At 35.4% G+C, this 18728-nt stretch overlaps 2 protein-coding genes across 6 annotated transcripts in view; both read right to left on the bottom strand.

The window, feature by feature from the left end:
- Nucleotides 1-4140, bottom strand: part of LOC110832362 (protein Wnt-4) — a 104696-nt gene extending 100556 nt beyond the window's left edge. Inside the window, exon 1 of the mRNA XM_022069278.2 lies at nucleotides 4044-4140. The gene's annotated coding sequence lies outside the window, so the exon portion shown is untranslated. The remainder of the gene's footprint in view (nucleotides 1-4043) is intronic.
- Nucleotides 4141-5350: 1210 nt separating this feature from the next.
- Nucleotides 5351-18728, bottom strand: part of Myb (proto-oncogene like protein Myb) — a 76225-nt gene continuing 62847 nt past the window's right edge. For 4 of the 5 annotated variants that reach the window (XM_022069283.2, XM_022069284.2, XM_022069282.2 and 1 more), the window contains one exon: nucleotides 5351-17365. In XM_022069283.2, coding sequence (XP_021924975.2) covers nucleotides 17243-17365 — 123 coding nt within the window. In that variant the 3' untranslated portion in view covers nucleotides 5351-17242. The remainder of the gene's footprint in view (nucleotides 17366-18728) is intronic. The other variant, XM_087343556.1, reaches the window with a different exon arrangement.

The raw sequence follows: 18728 nt of genomic DNA, 5'->3' as shown, positions 1-18728 counted from the left end.
TGCAAAACATTAATAAACATTTGTACATATTTCCGCTCTTTTAAAAGTAGAATATAACCAGAAAAACACCTCAAATTGTGATTAAGTGCATGCATGTTAACATTTTTATATAAGTTTTAGACACATCCCATATTCTGTGGGATGAAACTCTTCAAATCGCTATTTCATTTATTATTTCTGAGTGTAACTGCAAATGCCCTGCAGTATGTCCAGACATGACGGGTTGTATAAGAAAAATTCAGGTAAAACTATAACGACGCCAGTCAGCTGTCATAATAAAGCCAAACATTCATGTCAGTGAGTGAACCAAGATGCTAACTGCCTGGTATCAACTGCATGGCTCCATATCGGTAACATCAAAGACCAACACTGGATTCACTCCAGAGCCATTTCCATTCGTTCTCATCCTCATCACATACTTTCCTAAGATGCATCATAAAGTCGTTGGATTTCAGGTTTTCACGGCGGCGAATGTTAAGATGGCTGTCTTCAGAGATGTTGCATCGTGTAGTCTGGTAGAAGGATACCAACGTTTCAAGTTGTTTGCTGCCTCAATCATCAGAGAAAATTGTGGAGTCAGAAAGCACTTCCGTAACGTCTATAAACGTCTACGATATTACACGACGCAACATCTCAGAATACAGATATCTTCATACTAGGAGCCCTGAGAACTTTAAATCTCCCCAAGTTCAGATTTAATTAGGAGATGGCTGTCTTCTTGTTACCAGATCACATGGTGAAACATACCAGAAAAGAGCCATCTTCATACTCGTTGCAGGAAATCTCACTCAAATTTATTCGGTTGTGAGATCAGTGGAACAAACTCTACCTCCACCTACCAACAATTGAAATCATTAATGCGTGCAGGGGCAGAGGATTTTTCCTCTAGCCTCTGCGTCCAGACAGGCTCTGGGGCCCACCCAGCCTCTTGTCAAATGGTACCGAGGTCGTTTCCCAGGGGGTTAAGTGCGGCCAGGGCGTGACGCTGACCACTCAACCGCATCTAGCGTCGAGGTTAAGAATGAGTATGAGCTATACCCTCTCTCCTCTCCCACCTAACGCGTACATCGTGTATAGCCGGACGGATAGTGTTTTTCCAACAAAAATTATGTCGTGAAGACATACAAACAGGTATTTTTTTAAAATAAAACTTTTAAATAAAGTGTTAAGTTTATACATAACGTCGTAGTGTGGTGGAAATCTTGCGCAGAACAGATCACTCAATGCTACAATCACTCAGGGTAAAGGGATGAAGTCCAAAACTTACAGAAAAAATTTCGTTGCTACATTACGGCCAATGTCATATTAACTGTAATTTTGCAAACATATTACCCCATCCGTAATTAAATATGTAAATTGCATAATTATATTTGTACATTTTTTTTAAATCAATAAACCTGATCTGTGACAATTCTGTGAAATTGTTTTCTGGACTTTTTGAACACCACTTTACCCTGGTACCGACTAACTTAGACTTACATAGTTTCAAGCATCAATGTTATTCGCAGAACTTATTAAAACAATGACAGGGTTTGGATTACCGTTTTAAAGACACAGGTGAAGCTCAACAAATATAATTAAAGATAATTAAATGAATTTCTGAAATCTGATGCAGAAAAGTAGTATAAGTCGACCTCTGAAATTCAGAGAATTTCAAAAGCAGTGAAAACGTAATAATTTTATTTCGCACCAGAGAATCGGGAAATGTATCCCTGAATTCATTCTGGCATGTTAAGTAAGAACTAAATGCCAGGTAGCGTCAGACAATGAACACTCATTGCACTCGTGAAAAGGACATAGGCCTAATTACACTTAGACTATCGGAAGACAACCGCCACGGTGGGCTAGAAGTTAGAACGCTGGCCTTGTAATCCTGGGGTCCCGGGTTCGATAACTTGTGTTAGGCAAGTCCGTGGTCTAGGCTTCCCCGGTTTCTCCGTGGCATCCCAACAATTACTCCATACACACAGAAGAAGGCAATGGCAAACTACTTCTGTATCACCTGCCTAAAAAACATATATGAACAGGTCCCAGGATCCTGTTCATAATATGTCGCCAACCTCCTGTAAAGGAGACGGCGTAATAAAGAAGAAGATTGCAAGACAACTTACGGTCTGGCGAGAGCAGGTTACAACATGACGTGGCCTGCGTGGGCTCTTGTATAGTAAACAGTGATATGTTTCTTGGTCCAATCGAATTCTATTGATTTGCAACCATCAATAAATATTTTATTAGTATTATGAATCATGTGACTTCTCGATCAATCTGTACCGGTGATTCGCCAGAAAATCAGTGAGCTTCGTACAAATATTGTACAAGCTGCAACATGCGTGTTTTGTGAACAAATTAAATTTCAGGAAGTTTTTTTAAGGTGTCAGAGAGACACGCCCATAACTTGAAATAAAATGGGCCTTAAAACGAATTAAATGTACACATTTTAATACTCGTAAACTGAAGTGCCATGCATGAAGGACTAAACGCAATAAACGTCAAAGTTCAGTTAAACTAACACAAGCATAACAACATACCGTAATTTAAGTTCAAGAAAATCTGACGGATATTTCAAAATATAAACATATTTAAAATAGATCAGCAGAGATTTATGTAGGTCTATTTTACTAACCTTAATCGAAATTAGTCTTGTTATTTTCGCGTACATGCAGACGAGAATGACAAAACACTCGTGTGTACTTTACGAATTGTCTTGTCAATATGTACAAAAGGTCCTAAACGAATAAATAAAATCGGCAGTACAAAATAAATTTCATACAGTTTTCATTACTACAGTTTAAGTCTTTAATTTTGAGGAAGTTATCTGCTTGCTTTAAGCCCCATTTACTAAGTATTTGTTTCATCAAGTGTGGGTAAAACCAAATGACACAAGTAATGATAAAGATGCATAATTTAAACATGAACAAGCTTCACTTGCCGATGTTACGCACAGAATCATGGGTTCTGCCGATGCCATATACGGCGGAGATTTCACAAGTCGTATTTCCATCGTCTTCCCACATTGTCTGTAAGAAGCCACCGGCCGGTACAGTTCTAGTCACAAAACGCATTGCATTTCCACTATAAACGTTCTAAATTTCGGCAAGAGAAGAATTTTTGGATCGCCATTTTACACAATTCACCATTTTTACTATGCATTAATGTCGTTAGGTTACTATAACACTACAAAAATACAATACTTTTCTGTACATGTGTGTATGCGTATGAGTGTCTCTACATGTACTTACGCAGGGCTACGTATTCGTGTGTTTGTGTTGTGTGCATGCCAGAGAGACAAACAACCCATATACATTTTCTCGTAGGTTATGTTCCTTCATTGTTTATATCTATCCTACTGTCTTCCTATTCAGTTTATGTCAAATCAGCTTTTCGTTAAATTAGGAAAATATTTTACAATTGTATGATCCTTCAGAGTTCCACAGTTGCACTATCTATCACATGATAACTCAACCGCCTACCTGCAAGGTGCAGATTAGACTATTCTGTGCAAGTTTACTCAACATTAATGGCCGTGACACAATACAGCTTGCAAACCTTGAAGTACGAAATTGGCTACGAAATGCACCACATTCTGAGAAAAGGGAAGAAAGATTGAACCAAGGAAGGAAAGAAGAAATTAAGACAATGCCAATGGCCGGACGACAGGTAGAAAGAGAGAAACTGAAGAATGAAAGAAGCAAATAAATAGACATAAAAATAATTTCCTATGCACCATATGTAGGCCCATTTGTTTTACCATAACTTTGTTCCTTAAACTGAACAGTGCCGTTTCCTCCACACGAGATGCAAGGTTTATACGGCCATGAAATAGCACCAGAGATAGGCGGTTCCTTCCTGTACTCAAATCATACCAGAAACTTCTTTTCCATGCTTAGTTAAACTTTAGGCTCAGAAAATGCAGTAGTGAAAACTGTAAACATTTACTTTGAAATTGACTGTAACTGAGCCTTAATTAGATTGATATATTTTGTAATCTGTTCTCTTGCTATTAGATGCACTACTGGAAGTTAATGAATGATAATTGGACTTACCTTGTATTACAGCACGAATATCTGATATCACATAATTATCCTCCAGCCATCATCCCCGAGTGAAACGAGATAGTCAACCAATTACGCCTCTCATCTCTTCTAAACAGAATGTATCAAGTTCGTCGCTGTGCGTTATTCTACTGTTTTAAGATTGTTACACGAGCCGCCAGGTGGGGGAATCATTACACATATTACTGCGGTGGGAAATTTTTGCTCCAATATCAAAGCGGTGAATAATCATATACACACACACGTGAAGTCAAGAATGTTACGAAACGCCGCGATTTTAGAAACAAGGATGCAGTACATAATTTACTTTTATTATAATGTTATTTATAGTAGCCGGCACCAAATTCCATGCTTAAAGGCCATGGAAGAACTTCACCACCACCACCTCCCTTCGAGCGAATTCAAATCAACAGTACAGCGTTGCTGACTGATACGGTGCAAGTTCTGAGCTGTCTTCAATCGCTTTGGGTTCTGCTGTTCGTGTTGCAACGTTCTACGATTTTGTTATATCTTGAAGTGTGTAACTTGGTGATGGCTACTACAGAACATAATTAATTTATAATTAAAATCACATGCCAAAAATTCGTGTCTCATACATATATTACACTAGTAGCCTACTGAGTAGAATGCGTTTCGGTTTATTCATTTCTGCCTTGTTTTGCTGTATCAGTCCTATAACATATTCTGCACATATACTGTCGGTAGAAGGCTTCAAGAATTGTGTCAAATTAAATTGTATTAGCAATTCTAAAGCACTTAGTAAGACTACCATGTACATTCCTCATACAATTCATGGTCATTGCCTGCCACGCGTTATTGGATGAAAGAGTGAAATCAAGTTTTGGAATCTCTGGTAACAATAAATGCAAACAAGACAATGGTGGTTCCTATGGTAGGGTCCGGAGTTGGGTGGTCGATTTTCTTGTGTAGCTGCTTTACAATTACTTTCTCATGTCATACTTCTAACCAAACTGGAACTGCTGTTTTTCTCAGTCACTCCAGGCAAATGCTGAGACATTATCTTGTATTTGGCCACCACCACTTCCATATTTTTTCCACTTCACTATCCACCCTAACAACATTGTTAAATAAATCACAAATAAAATGACAAATTAGAAAGTATGTCAAAGGAATTCATCTAAAACAATTTTTAGGTACTTTTTCAAGTAATAAGACTTGAAACAAGAATCTCCCAGTGTAATTAAATAAAATTTGGTATAAAGGATCTGGAACCTTCTTGTGTGAAGTACTCGTACAATACAATCAACACTGAATCAAAGCTGAAACAAACACAAATGTACATTTAGTAATATATGTTTTATTTGTTATGCAAAATATAATATACAATACAAACAATTACAAAAATAGCAATAGCAAAATTAGTAGTCATTATTAAAGTGCTGATTGGTATAATATTGCTTATCTTTCTTTGTACCAAAGGAAGTAAATGAAAACAAGACTGTGTTATATATATATATTCATGTTTAAGTAGAAGAGCGTAATGTCATATTCCTGATTTTGCTGTAAATGTAACCACCCAAGAGCTTTATAAAGAGATTCAAACATGCCAGCCACAGGTAAAATTATCACATAATGTAATAAATACTTAAAAAGAATTACTTTTCTACTGGCTCTGCTACATACAAAAATACATTCACAATATGTGCACCATTCAAAACCTCACGAGACAAAGCATATAAATGTTAAATATTAGCATAAGAGTCATGGTAGCATTGAGCCAGTGAAACCTATAATGACCATGGAGACTTGCCCTCACTTCAACACTCCATTCATTTCTCGTAACAATGAAGACAAGTAACAAACAGGTAAATAATGAGGGATGACAAAGTACAACAACCAATCACCTTCCGAGCCATGCACAAGGTATCTTGCTTGGGAGCGCCGGCCCTTTTGATATTTATTTTATAGATCAGTTAAAGAAATGTGTCTACAATCAATCAATGCTTAAATTAAATTATTCATGACATTTAAAATATGAGAATTATACATTACTATAGAAACAGAAAAATGTTAAACAAAGTTTGAGGTTCTCACAGCCCCAAGTATGAAGATGGCTGTCTTCTGGTGTGTTGTATCATGTAGTCTGGTAGAAAATTGCCATCTTATGGATTAATGCGCTGTCATCAATGCCCCGATGACAGAGGCAGTATGACCTCTGAAACGTTGGTGGAAATCTACCAGACTACATAGCGCAATAACCTAGAAGACAGAAATTTACATACTCACCGCTGTGAAAACCTCAAATCCTACATATTCTGACAGAAGCTTACCATTGTTTCAGAGGTGCTTGCTGCCTCCATCATTTCTCTGTTGATGAAGGTAGAAAGAACCTTTAAAACATCAGTAAACGTCTATCAGATAACGTGACACAACAACTCAGAAGACAGCCATCTTCATACTTGCGGCTGTGAGAACCTCAAACCTCACTTAACATTTTTCTGTTTTAATTTGTTCCTTCAGCAATGTATAATACCTATTTTTAAAACATCATGAAAAGTCATCCAATCCAATGGCACCCAAAAGAAAAATGTTTCTTTAGACATTAAGTAACCTGGAACGTGTTAAAATTCTGTTACTTGCATGAAATCCTGACCTCTTGAAACATCATATTCTGTCACGTCATATTGTAGTGTGTAATGTGTAACAGAATATCTGGAAAATGGGATGAGGGGCATAACACAAATACATAAACTGAAAATTGACAAAGTATTATATTAAAACTAAACCCAGTAAATAGTGTGTCCATAAGTGAACATGCTGCATGCAACACAATATGCATGGATGCACAAAATGAGGGTCTCCAATATATATTTTTTCATACTATCTTCACAAAGAGAATGCACAGTATTTGAATAATGCCACTTCCTCGCTTTCTTTGGTGGTGGCTGACAACTGCAATATTCTCAAACTTGTCACTTCTTGATATAAAAACTTCACAAATTAGTTTTATATTGTGTGAACAAAGTGCACACAAGGATAAATGTATGGTACACATGTTGAAAGCTGTCATCACAAACACACCAGTAGATCTAAGTATTGAGTTAATGAAAGTGGACTCATGCATCAGATCGCCATGATTAATTCCAATAAATAGGGTCAAGGGTGGGCAAAATATGGCCCACAACAATGTTAAAGTATCATTAATATTGCCTTTTATAAATATTTAGTTTCCCACACATTACACACGTAATAAAAATTTAGAAACTATAATTTATTAGAATTGAAATTATTGTGTCCCTTGTCCGCAGATTTAATATTTATTTTAATGCAACGAGAAATGGGAACAGGAAAGTCAAAGGGCTCCCATTCCTGAGTCTGTGTAAAGTACAATATGGAAATGCCAAGCTTAGGACAACATGACTGTATTAATTATTAGTATTTATTTAATGTTTTTGTTGCAACTATAAACCATCATGTTCGTGTGAATACCAATAGCTATTTAATAATTTTTAACTATGAAGTTGTTTTCGCAGGGTTCTTTGGCTAGTGGTCCTTTAAAGTACCCCCATCCAAACCCGGAGTAAAAATAATTGCCCACCCTTGCAATAGTGTCAGGTACTAACAGTATGACTAAAATGTCAGCAAGAATTTAGTTGCAAGTATTCATGCATCAAATGCATGGTACATAGCATGAAATTAACATTACAGGATGTCAAAGACACTCCACTTACTCTGTTCATCAGACTGTCCCAATAAATACACCCAACTCTCTCATACTCCACACGTAACTTGACATGACACAAACGGACATACACAAACAGAGATTAGTGATAAATTATCAGGAACATAGTAATACCATACAAAATTTTTTTTGTAACATTTTAAACATAATTCTTTTGTCACTTCTTTGCTAAATCAGCAATTAGTCACAGTATGTGACAGCGAAAGTGTGTAAGCAGATGGAAATGCCACCCCCATGCAACACAATCAGATATAGAGTCGGCAATTTTCTAAATTGAAAGAACTTCGATGAACTATGTTCAACGGATAAATACTTTTAAAATTTAAAAGTAGCAGTGTATGTGAACAAAGAAATGTAATTTCATAAATACTATGTACATTAGCTCTGATTTTCTCCATATGAGAAGGATTAAATTCTCTGACATTGAGCTCTCATGACTGGTTTCTACAGTCTTTTAACCCAGGGCTCCAGAAAAATGTTTCCTTACTTGATAACAAGAATAAGTTAAGAGCAACATGTGTTGAGCGTAAATATTTTTTATTTGTATGAAGCATACTGTTAAGACATTAGGAAAATATATCTTCAATTGGCCAATACATTAAAGTATCATTTCAAACGCCCTTCTTCACCAGGTTTCGAAATGCAATGTCAAAAATAATACTCACTGCAATGACAAATCTGTGATGTCATGTGGAACAAAATCACTGGTATTGGATCTTGACTGAATCATAACATTCATCTTTACAACAAATTGAAAGCCGTCCCTTCACGCTTCAGCTCATTACATTACCACTAACACTGACCTCTTCTTTATATACACCTGTGGCAAGATAACATTATCTACACTAGACAGAATAAATTAAAGTATGTGCAACAAGAAGAACAACATAAAATAATAAGCATATAATATACAAGCATAAAAGAGGTGTGAAAAGCCAAAGAGATGTGTGAGCTGCCACCAGAAATGTGAGATTACTGCAGGTAATGAATGTGTGCAATGATTAACACACCACATAGTACCAAATACCAAACCATATGCAAAATGAATGCACATCTTCTGACTGAAAGACACACTCAACTACAAACTTCAAATGGCCCAAATAGCACTTTCAGAACACTTCTACTTACATACGAAAGGTACTTATATACATTACAGCATAACTAACATATCAATCTTATCCAGTGGAAAGGCTGATGTCAGTAACCCTTTCACAACCACAATTTTCACACTGCCAAACTCTAGAGTTTTTGGTTGTATAAAAACGTCTTTGGTCAGACCTGAAGTTCGCCCAGTGACCGAATATAATGAAGTCTTCTTGGAAAGCCAGCAGCACCAGTCTCTGACAATATCTTCAGAACACTGGAATTTCATTCCACAATTATGTGGCTATTCACCTGAGAAGGCTTCATTGCATCTTTGTTGAGAGAATTAAGAAAAAAAAATCTTTCCAGTCATTCTCTAAATCTGGCACTTTCAAAATGCACATAATATGATAATGTCTTGGAGTTGCTTAAGGGACAAATCTAAAAATATACATATTTTGGGTATGGCCAGTCATTTCCTAGGCAATGAGATGCTCAAAACAGGCATCAGTGAAAGGGTTAAAACACCAAGTTCATAATAAAATCAGAAGCATGTTTTTAGCACTCTCCATCCTATATGCAGCAACATTTACAATATATGATTTCTGAGGATAACCATATAACTACAAGATAAAACTGTGTATATAGATTACGTAACTTTTCTCTCTCCACTACCTCCAAACGTTCTCATCACAGCTCAACATTCACGTTTTTAACATAAAGAGCATTACGACATTGTGCCATACAACTCACATTCAAACTCTGCTACAACACACAAAATTCAAAACATGCAACGACTCAGTACCATAAAATTATTCTGAGCATAGTAATTGTACTGCTGTATTGTAGCAGTTCTTCAACACTATCGTACAATTTACATTTACCATGCAAAAACTACACACACAAGTTTCTGTTATGCACCGTGGCATAAAGCACTTACTTATGTTACTGTTGATTAATTTTGTATAAAAATGATATTGTATCATATTATATAAGGAAAAAAGAAACAAAATCAAATCTCATCTCTATTTTAGTTGAAATATTTGTACATTAGCTACAAATAAACTATACAACTTGTCTGAAAACTTAACAACTTATTAAGGCACACAGTCGAACAGCAGAACCTCGTAAGGAAAGCAGTCAGTTGCATAAAGATCTCTTTTGTTAACACAAATTTGTAAATGGTCACACATCCAGATCCATGAATCACAATTGTTAATCTTTATTTGTACCATTAACACTGCACTAATTCAACTTATGGTTAAAATCCAATAAACATAAAAGTGATTATTAGTTGCAGAGAAGATTAGTAAGGTAATGTCCTAGGTGCCAGTCTTGAGTATGCACTCTTCACAACAAGAAACACTTAGGGTTAAATGATTCAGGAGCATACCATGAAACACAACCTACATGCTCAAGCAGTAAAAAACAACCAAATTCATCTGCTGCAGTTTGCCAACACTGTTTCTCTCTTTTCTCCACTGTTACCAATTTCTAAAAATGGTTTCCTACTAAATGTGGTCATATAAACTACGATATTTAAAAATAATGCTGTATTCCCTCGATTTTATGACGCCATTGATTTGAGATACAGCCTTGATTTAGTAATAGTTTTTCAGGAAAAAAGATGTTATATCGATTCTTTGACACCATCAAATGTAGAAAGCACTCCAATTTCAAAAAATTTAGTAAGTGAAGAAACTGCATCTTAAAACCGAGGAAATGTGGCATTAAATGGTATCCAAAATAAAATTTTAATGCAATTCACTCCATCAGAATTTGATGCATGTTCTCTTCACTGATTTAATTAATCATGCTACTGGCTAGGTCCTTACCACAGCAGTCACATGCTACAGAGACAGTCAGTGTGTGTTAATACACTGGATGCCAGCACCTAGAGCACAGCAAGTGGTTAAATGTCTCAGTAAGGCAACCACAGATTCAACAAATATAAATACTAGAGCTTAAAAAAAACAACCATAGCAATTTTTCAGACAATTCCTTCATTACAGTTCCTTGCACACGAGTCCACTACATATTATTCTCAATCACTGTGCCACTGTTAAATGTTTAGGTAAAAGTCACTTCTGTACCAAGTACCATGGTGTGTATATGGGGAGTACAGGTAAAGCTTCATACATGCCAGATTTCCATGTTAGATTGAAATGAATGTTCACATTCACCCTCTCGTCATATTAACTCCAGGTAGATAAAAATGCCTGCTGGATACAAGGCTGGGTGAACTCCAAAGCCAATGTGAATACAACGCCTGGTATCAGACTTATCCACACTGAACCCTACAAATTTATACTGAGTGAGTTATCATATTTCACAGTATCATAATCAGACAGTTTAAAGTTTTCTAATACAGTAAAACCCCTCAAGTTGGACACCCCTTAATATTGGACACTTTTAATTGGAACCGGCAAATATCCTATAATTTTACATGTTCACAATACCCTATATCTTAGACACCCCTTTATCCTGGAACTTGAACACCCTTTTTGTTGTAAGTTGGACAGGTTCATGCACTTAACTTCAATGCTTTTCAGGGAAACTTTTTCAGTTACATGTTTTGTTATTTTGAATTTCTGACTGATGAATGCCTCCTCTCTGGAGGATTATCTTACGGACATTGAACACATCATTGGAATGCATTGCAAGTGTTTAACTATTATTTTGCTGAACCCTTAACTGGACTAGAGTATTGCAGAAGACAGTGTTAACTTCATCAGTACTGTGCTTGAATTTGAGTTCAGACTGTGTTAACAGAAATGGAATTTTTCTTTTTGTGATGTGGAAGCGAAAATTGGTGGAATTAACTTTAGAAGATGTTATTGAGGCTGGGGTGTAATGTGCAATGCATGGGAGTGGGCTTCAAAAGATTGTTATTAATGCTATTGTCATTAATTCTTAATTCAAGTAAGCCTACAGTAGTTAGTGTACGTAAGTAAATAGATTATAACGTCATTAGACCACAATCTGATTTTTCTCTTTCCCTCTATCTTGGACACCTCTGTAAGTTGGACACATTTTCGTGGAACCCCAAGAGTCCAACTTAGAGAGGTTTTACTGTATTTCTTTTTAATAGCCCATGTGCTATATACAATGCAGAAATGCCCTTGACATACACTGTGTAAGCTGATGTATGATAAATGTCCTTTTATTTATATCTGAGAAAAGAAGTCAACTACTTGAGCCTTCATACAAATATCTCCTTCTGACACAAAGGAAAGGAGATATTTTCCCACTAGTTCATATAAGATATATACCTTTCACATTATATTTCAGAAGATATTGTTTACCTATTGCATTAGCTATGACCAGAAGTCAACAAATGTTAGCTTAGTTCAACAGTAGCACAACAAAATTAGCTGTCATGTGCCTGGACATTTTATAAGAATGTAAACTAGTAACAGTTAGGCAAATGACATATCGGTGAAGACCTGAAGATATGACTACATCTCTACTTTGACCAAAGGTTTGTTGTTTGGATATGAATTTTTATTATATGGACTTTTTTTTAAAAAGAACTTCTATCACTGACAAAATTTTCACTTTCATCCAACAACTCATAATTATTTTAGCAGCCATTAATAATTAATTTCTCTACTGTTTGGCAGGACTTCACTCATTATCCAGAAAATGTTGACAGAAATGGCAAATGTGCATGTACAATGTAAACATAAATACTAGCTTTACTGTGTAAGTTCACGTGTCTCTTAGTCAGGCAGGTGGTTTACCAAAATTTGACATTGGGAATGTTCAATAGCTCACAGAAATAAAGATGTCAGAACATACAGACTGAAAAAACCATCAATTTACTTAAAGACATAAATAATTTTTAGAAGTACTGTGTGAGAACTGGTGGTTATAGACCATAAACAAAATAAAAGCATTTTAGAACCATTAACAATTCAATTAATCATCAAATTTATACAAAATTAACAAACTAATTGGAAACAGCAAGTAAGATGATGGAAAACAATCGAATACCAAAACAGACTACAACACACAAGCCCACAGGGAAGAGAAATTTAGAAAGGCAAGTGAAGAACTGGCACGTAACCATAGCAAGCCACATGGCCTAATACCTGACAGCGGACTAAAAAGGATCAATATAAATGTTAAAAAATGAGTAAAGTAATTGTACTATATAAAGCTGAAAAGAAGCACACCTAGAGTTCAAGTCTCACCATAATGTTCTGAATATCTCTGGGGTGATAGGATGTGAGGGGCCAAAGAAAGGCCTTGAAATCAAGTGTCAATCCTACTACTATTGTCAATGCACTACTAGAAAACTAGTTTCAGACACCAAAGGTCAGAGATGCAGTTACTGATGGAATTTACAAATTATTCCAGTAGCAACAATATGCACCAGGCTGTTGTAGTCTAAACATGAATTTTATGATGATTAAGGAAGTAAGCTTTAATACACAGTTAAACCAAGTCATTTTCATTTCATTTCATTTCAAAGTATGTGAAAATGATCTTAACCCAAAATGTTGTTACAACATGTATCTAAATTTGTTTCACTGTCATTGAGTCTTGAAGAGTTATTAACATTTAAGGCTCTGGAAGGGAAGAGCTGTAGTAATCTTTAGCAAGAACAACAATCTATAATGCTTGAGACATTAAATCCCACGTCAACCTGAACACTCAAAAATATTCTTGGCCTGATGCCTGTTCAATTATATTCTACCCACTAATGAAGGATCAGAGTATGGAAGAAACTGAAATATGGGGAGTCACATAAATTACATAACATCAAAATAGTTGCAAAGCACAATAAACGTAATGTCCTGATTCTTTCTATAAATTTGGATCTGAGATTTGATGAAAGAGTGAAAAAGAAGCACGAAGAAACGAGAAGAAAATCAAACAATCACGCTCCTATAACTAACTGCACATTAAATATGAGGGAGTAGATTTGAGTGGCATTGGAAGATCTTCTAAAAAGTTAAAGAAGTTTTTAATTTCATAATAAATGTGTGGATTTTAAATAACTTTATTCTCTACAATATGACTAGAGAACCATCACACCCTGCACTTTACAACAGGTAGCTAAATTACAGAATAAACTTTTTGCAGCAACTGATCAAAACTTTCACAGTGTGGAAGTGTACAGGCAGGAAGAAGTTCGCTCAAGTCACTACAGAAAATAACAGATGGTGCAAAGGAGGGGCGGGGGTGCACTGTGAATCAACAGGACATGGAATTCAAACATCATACAAATGCAAATTATGTGACCTCCTAGTATGTCACATTAACACAGGAAAAAGAGAGATGAGATTCAAAATAGCCATGGAGAAATTATTGAAGTTAAATCTTGTGTCTTAAAAATGTGTTGTTGCTTCTGAAAGTTCTGCATTTAAAATGAAGCATTAATTTAACATATAAAGGATTCTTAAAAACAATCCTTAACTGCATAAGTTCCATGGCTGGTTTGGAAATCTATTTTAAAATAATGATACCCCCCCCCCCCCCCCCATACCACATTCAGTACTTGTACACAATTTGTAAAAACTGAACCTGTATTTAGTATAGTTGGCTATATCAAAATAATGATTTGGTGAGTGACAAATGCACTGTAAAACTGACTGTCATGTCATAACAACCACACCATTTGGTGTCAGTCATGCTTTGCTGTTATCACTAAATGTATGAAGTTGCTAAGTCATTGTTGAACCACATGGTGTTGGACTTACAACATTGAAACAGAATGAAATAAATATACCAATATTTGGTAATAGTAATGAAAACGCATACTGAAAATAATATGATCAATTACACACTATTCTTAGCACTATAATGACAAGTCTGAATGAAGGAATCTAATAACTTTCAAATTGCTGTTTTCTGTGTCGTGACATGTAGTCTGGTAGTTTGATGGTAGCAGTAAGCACTTATGTAACATTGGCACACTTCTACCACACTACATGTTGCAACAACCCAGAAGGCACCCAGCTTCAGACTCACCACTGTGAAAACCTCAAATCCTAAACAATTAACTACTATTTTGATATGGAAAGTAGTAATTTGCATAGTTGTATGGAGCCAATATGAGACAAATTTATTGGCAATAATTTTTAAATCCATACAAGAATTCAGAATCTGCAGTTACTTCTGATTAAACACACACAAGAAATACATTTTAAGTTTTTACAAACTGAACTCTAGCTCTGATTAGTCACTATGTAACTGCCTTTACATTCCGTTGAACTTAGGACACTGTAATGTTACTATTTACAATTATGTAGTGAAACCAATTTGGAACTGTTTACAGTAAGCCCGTTACCTGTCGATTCTAAATTCACCACTTCTCATATCCATCTACCCACTCTTTAACATCACAGTTTCCATAACTGCCATCATCAGCTTCCTTTACCTGTTGGTCTTCTATTACCCGGCATTCATAAATATAACATAGAACATGTATTAGATGCACCACATACTTCAGTTAATCAACAGCACTTCCACTGTTTCACAGGCCAGTAGTACTTAGCCAATTTTTTGTTTATTTTTACAGTAAAATCAGCAGACAGTCAATTAAAAAAGCCAAGAAGCCATGATTTGGAACCAAAATTGAATAGTAGTGCTGGAAAATGAATGTTCAGTAGAGACATGAATTGGAAATACTTTACAGTCCTCAACAGCAGCACTTTAGGCTCCTTACTAAAATTATTAAAATATTAAATATTTTCTAAAAATGTAATTCTATACATACCTGCATGTATAAAATATTACCATTTTAACAGGATTCAATACTTCTGTATCCATCACATTTTAAAGACCCAGATTACAACAGATATCAAGGGCTTACTGCAGTCTGTTTCAGCCATTTATCCTAGCTTTCTTCCTGTATACATGACAGTACAACGAAAAGAAAACAAAGTTTGAAGAACCATATTATGAATATATTAAGTCTGAGTATCAGATGCAGATAGGCTTGTTTTCAACTGGTGAAATAATAAAAGCGTGGAAAAACAAAACTCACTTTACAAGGGTGTGCCAAACAAACAAAATTGTTTTCCAAAGGGCTAAGTCAGGGGTTCTCAACCTTTTAAGACCTGGGACCTATTTACCCTTTCTTATGAAGTCGCAGGCCACCAGGCTATAAATTAACACAATTAGAAAAAGTATAAAACTAATTTATTATTGCAAACAGGTTCACATATTATTCAATTATTTTCATTAACAGATTTCTTATTTGTTTTAATTATTAACCATTTAATATTAAATGGGTTTTTTACAACTTATGTTAGTAGCAACTTTTTCTATTTTTACATTGATACAATATCATAAAAACATACACAGGCTGAACAAAACATATTGCCAGGCATCATGTAGTCCAACACACCAAAGGCTGAGAACCCCTGGGCAAAATACTGCTCAAGGTGACCATGGTTCAAATTTTCTTGTATTGTATTCCTAGTTTATATTACACACACTGTGAACAAATGTTCATCTTGTCAACATGCATTCTTAAGTATTCTATCCATGCATTAACACGTATCTCATTCATAAATATGTACTGTAAACTGTTAAGACATTATAATGGCTCAAGAATAATTTTTCCTGAGACTTTTATCTCCTCACCATTTATACAAAACATTAATTTTCATTAAGTGTGCAAAAATAAAAAAAATCAGTATAACAATGCACAAACGAGAACTCTTAAAATAAATGACATAACATTTATAACAAGCAGATCTAAAAGCACTGTATTTACCTACATAATTTTATTTACCCTAATTTGCACTAAGATTTAGATTTAATTTCCTTTTACAATTACCAAACCTATTTCTCGCAAAAGAATACAAGGAGTATCATCACTACTTTTCCTTCCTTGTTAGTGAATTCTTAGGTTAATCTTCTTTTCTGCATGTCATAATATCATCAGTCTCTTTAAACTCCTCAATCTCAATACTCGAGGAGATTGACAAAGTGTTAAGTTATACATATAAACAAGTGTGATGCAAAAGACTTGGAATTCTAAAGGATTACTGTCATATACAGACATGCACATTACAGTCCCCAAAACATCAGATTACAGGGAACATACATATGCATTTGAACACTCAAAAAGTCATCTTATACCGCAAATTTACAAAGAAACTTTTCTAAAGGTTCTAAAATTATGTAAATAAATATAGCAAATGCATGAGATTCCACTGAAGCCTTCAAAGCGGCACTCTATAGGCAACACATGTGTTGCAGGTCCCCACAACTTACAGCTGATGAGGTCCATTTCTTTCTTCCACAGGTACATGCCCTTTAAAGGGCCGGCATACAGCCTGCAGTCCACAGGAACATATCAATAAAGCATCCACACCGAGTAGCTAAGCCTTCACCTCTGTACTACTGCATGCTATATGAAGACCCCATCCCAATGTGCAGTTCTCTACAGGTTCAGCGAACGAGGTTTGAGTGTAGTGGTCATATTGAGAAGTTTGTGTGCTTGTTCTGTAAGATCCAACTGATCTTGGGTCTTCCCACAAGCTACCATCTCCCATCTCACGTCGAGCTGAAAGAAAACACTACTTGTGAAGAAAGTTCCTAAATAAGAAAGTTACAAAATAAGATAAAGGTGGAAAATGTTCTGAATCCAATCTACTGATGTACCTCTCAAAGAGGTTTACGTAAGTGCAAAAGGAACGTAGAGAGGAGAAACAGTTTGATTCTGAAAGGAGTATGGCTGTCTGTATAGAAATAATTCCTTGTAATTTGATCCCATGCAGTAAACTCTTACATATGTCCAAGCTGACCTTCTAAAATTCAACATCAATATATATGTATATCAATAATCACATTTTCCTCCATAAAGTCTTGATTTTTGGCCCATGATTTTTATATGCATTCTTTTTACAAATATTGGCATGCCACAACTGTCTGCATGTTCATATCAGAAAACCTTAATCAGTGTTATTTAACTTAGTACTTGAAGTAAGAATTGAGGTTTTCACAGCGATGAGTATGAAGATTTCTGTCTTCTGGGTTGTTGTGCTGTGTAGTCTGTCAATGTTAACCAACATTTCAGAGGTCATACTGCATCCGTCATCAGGGCGATGATGGAGGCAGTATGACCTCTGAAATGTTGGTTAACATCGACCAGACTACACAGCGCAATAACCCAGAAGACAGAAATCTTAGTACTTGAAGTTATACTACTAGGTGTTCGATGAATTTAATTTCAACCCACATCTATCCAATAAACTCCCTGATTTGCATAAAATTCAAATCAAACTTGAAGACAAAAAAAGCATTATGCACAAAAAAAGAAACTCTTCATAGCAAAAAAAAATACAGCTAGTTAAAATATACAACTTTTGTTTCAAACTCGCTTCAATGCTGCATAATATTTAACAAATGACAAAGAAAAATTATGATTGTACTATTTCAGATGCAGCATAAGGTTTGTAACTATGAAGTTGCATCTACACTAAGTAAACATCGAGGTGAAAGATTTACTGGCAAATAATTTACTAGGAAAAATATGTGTACTCCAAATTGATGTATATTTAAACATAAATGTTAATGGCCTTCAATAACGGTCAAAATTGGGACAATACAGCCCTGAGTTATATTGTTCATTGGATAGCATCATATACAAAATTTCATTACAACCTAAAAATAGTTTCAGAAGTAGAATGTAGGTATAAAGAATGCAATATAAAATTTAAAGCATCTGCCTGGTTGGTCAAAAGGTTCTCAAGTAACCATTTCTACAACAGAACAGCTGTTCAGCTAATTTAAGCCATTTTGACTTCTGCAGTAGTAGTACACATTAACCAAATCATTGTTCTACCTAAAGTCAGAATCAGCAACTCTCTACCAGTGGTATGACTAAATGCTGACATGCAACACACAGCACATTTCTTTTCTCTATC

Source organism: Zootermopsis nevadensis, unplaced genomic scaffold (genome assembly GCF_977971745.1).
Source record: "Zootermopsis nevadensis isolate Lab colony 2312 unplaced genomic scaffold, Znev_1.0 Znev_ptg000006l, whole genome shotgun sequence".
Classification (NCBI taxonomy): Eukaryota; Metazoa; Arthropoda; class Insecta; order Blattodea; family Termopsidae; genus Zootermopsis; species Zootermopsis nevadensis.
Note: the sequence above shows the minus strand (reverse complement) of the source record. Positions and strands in the feature narration are given on the sequence as shown.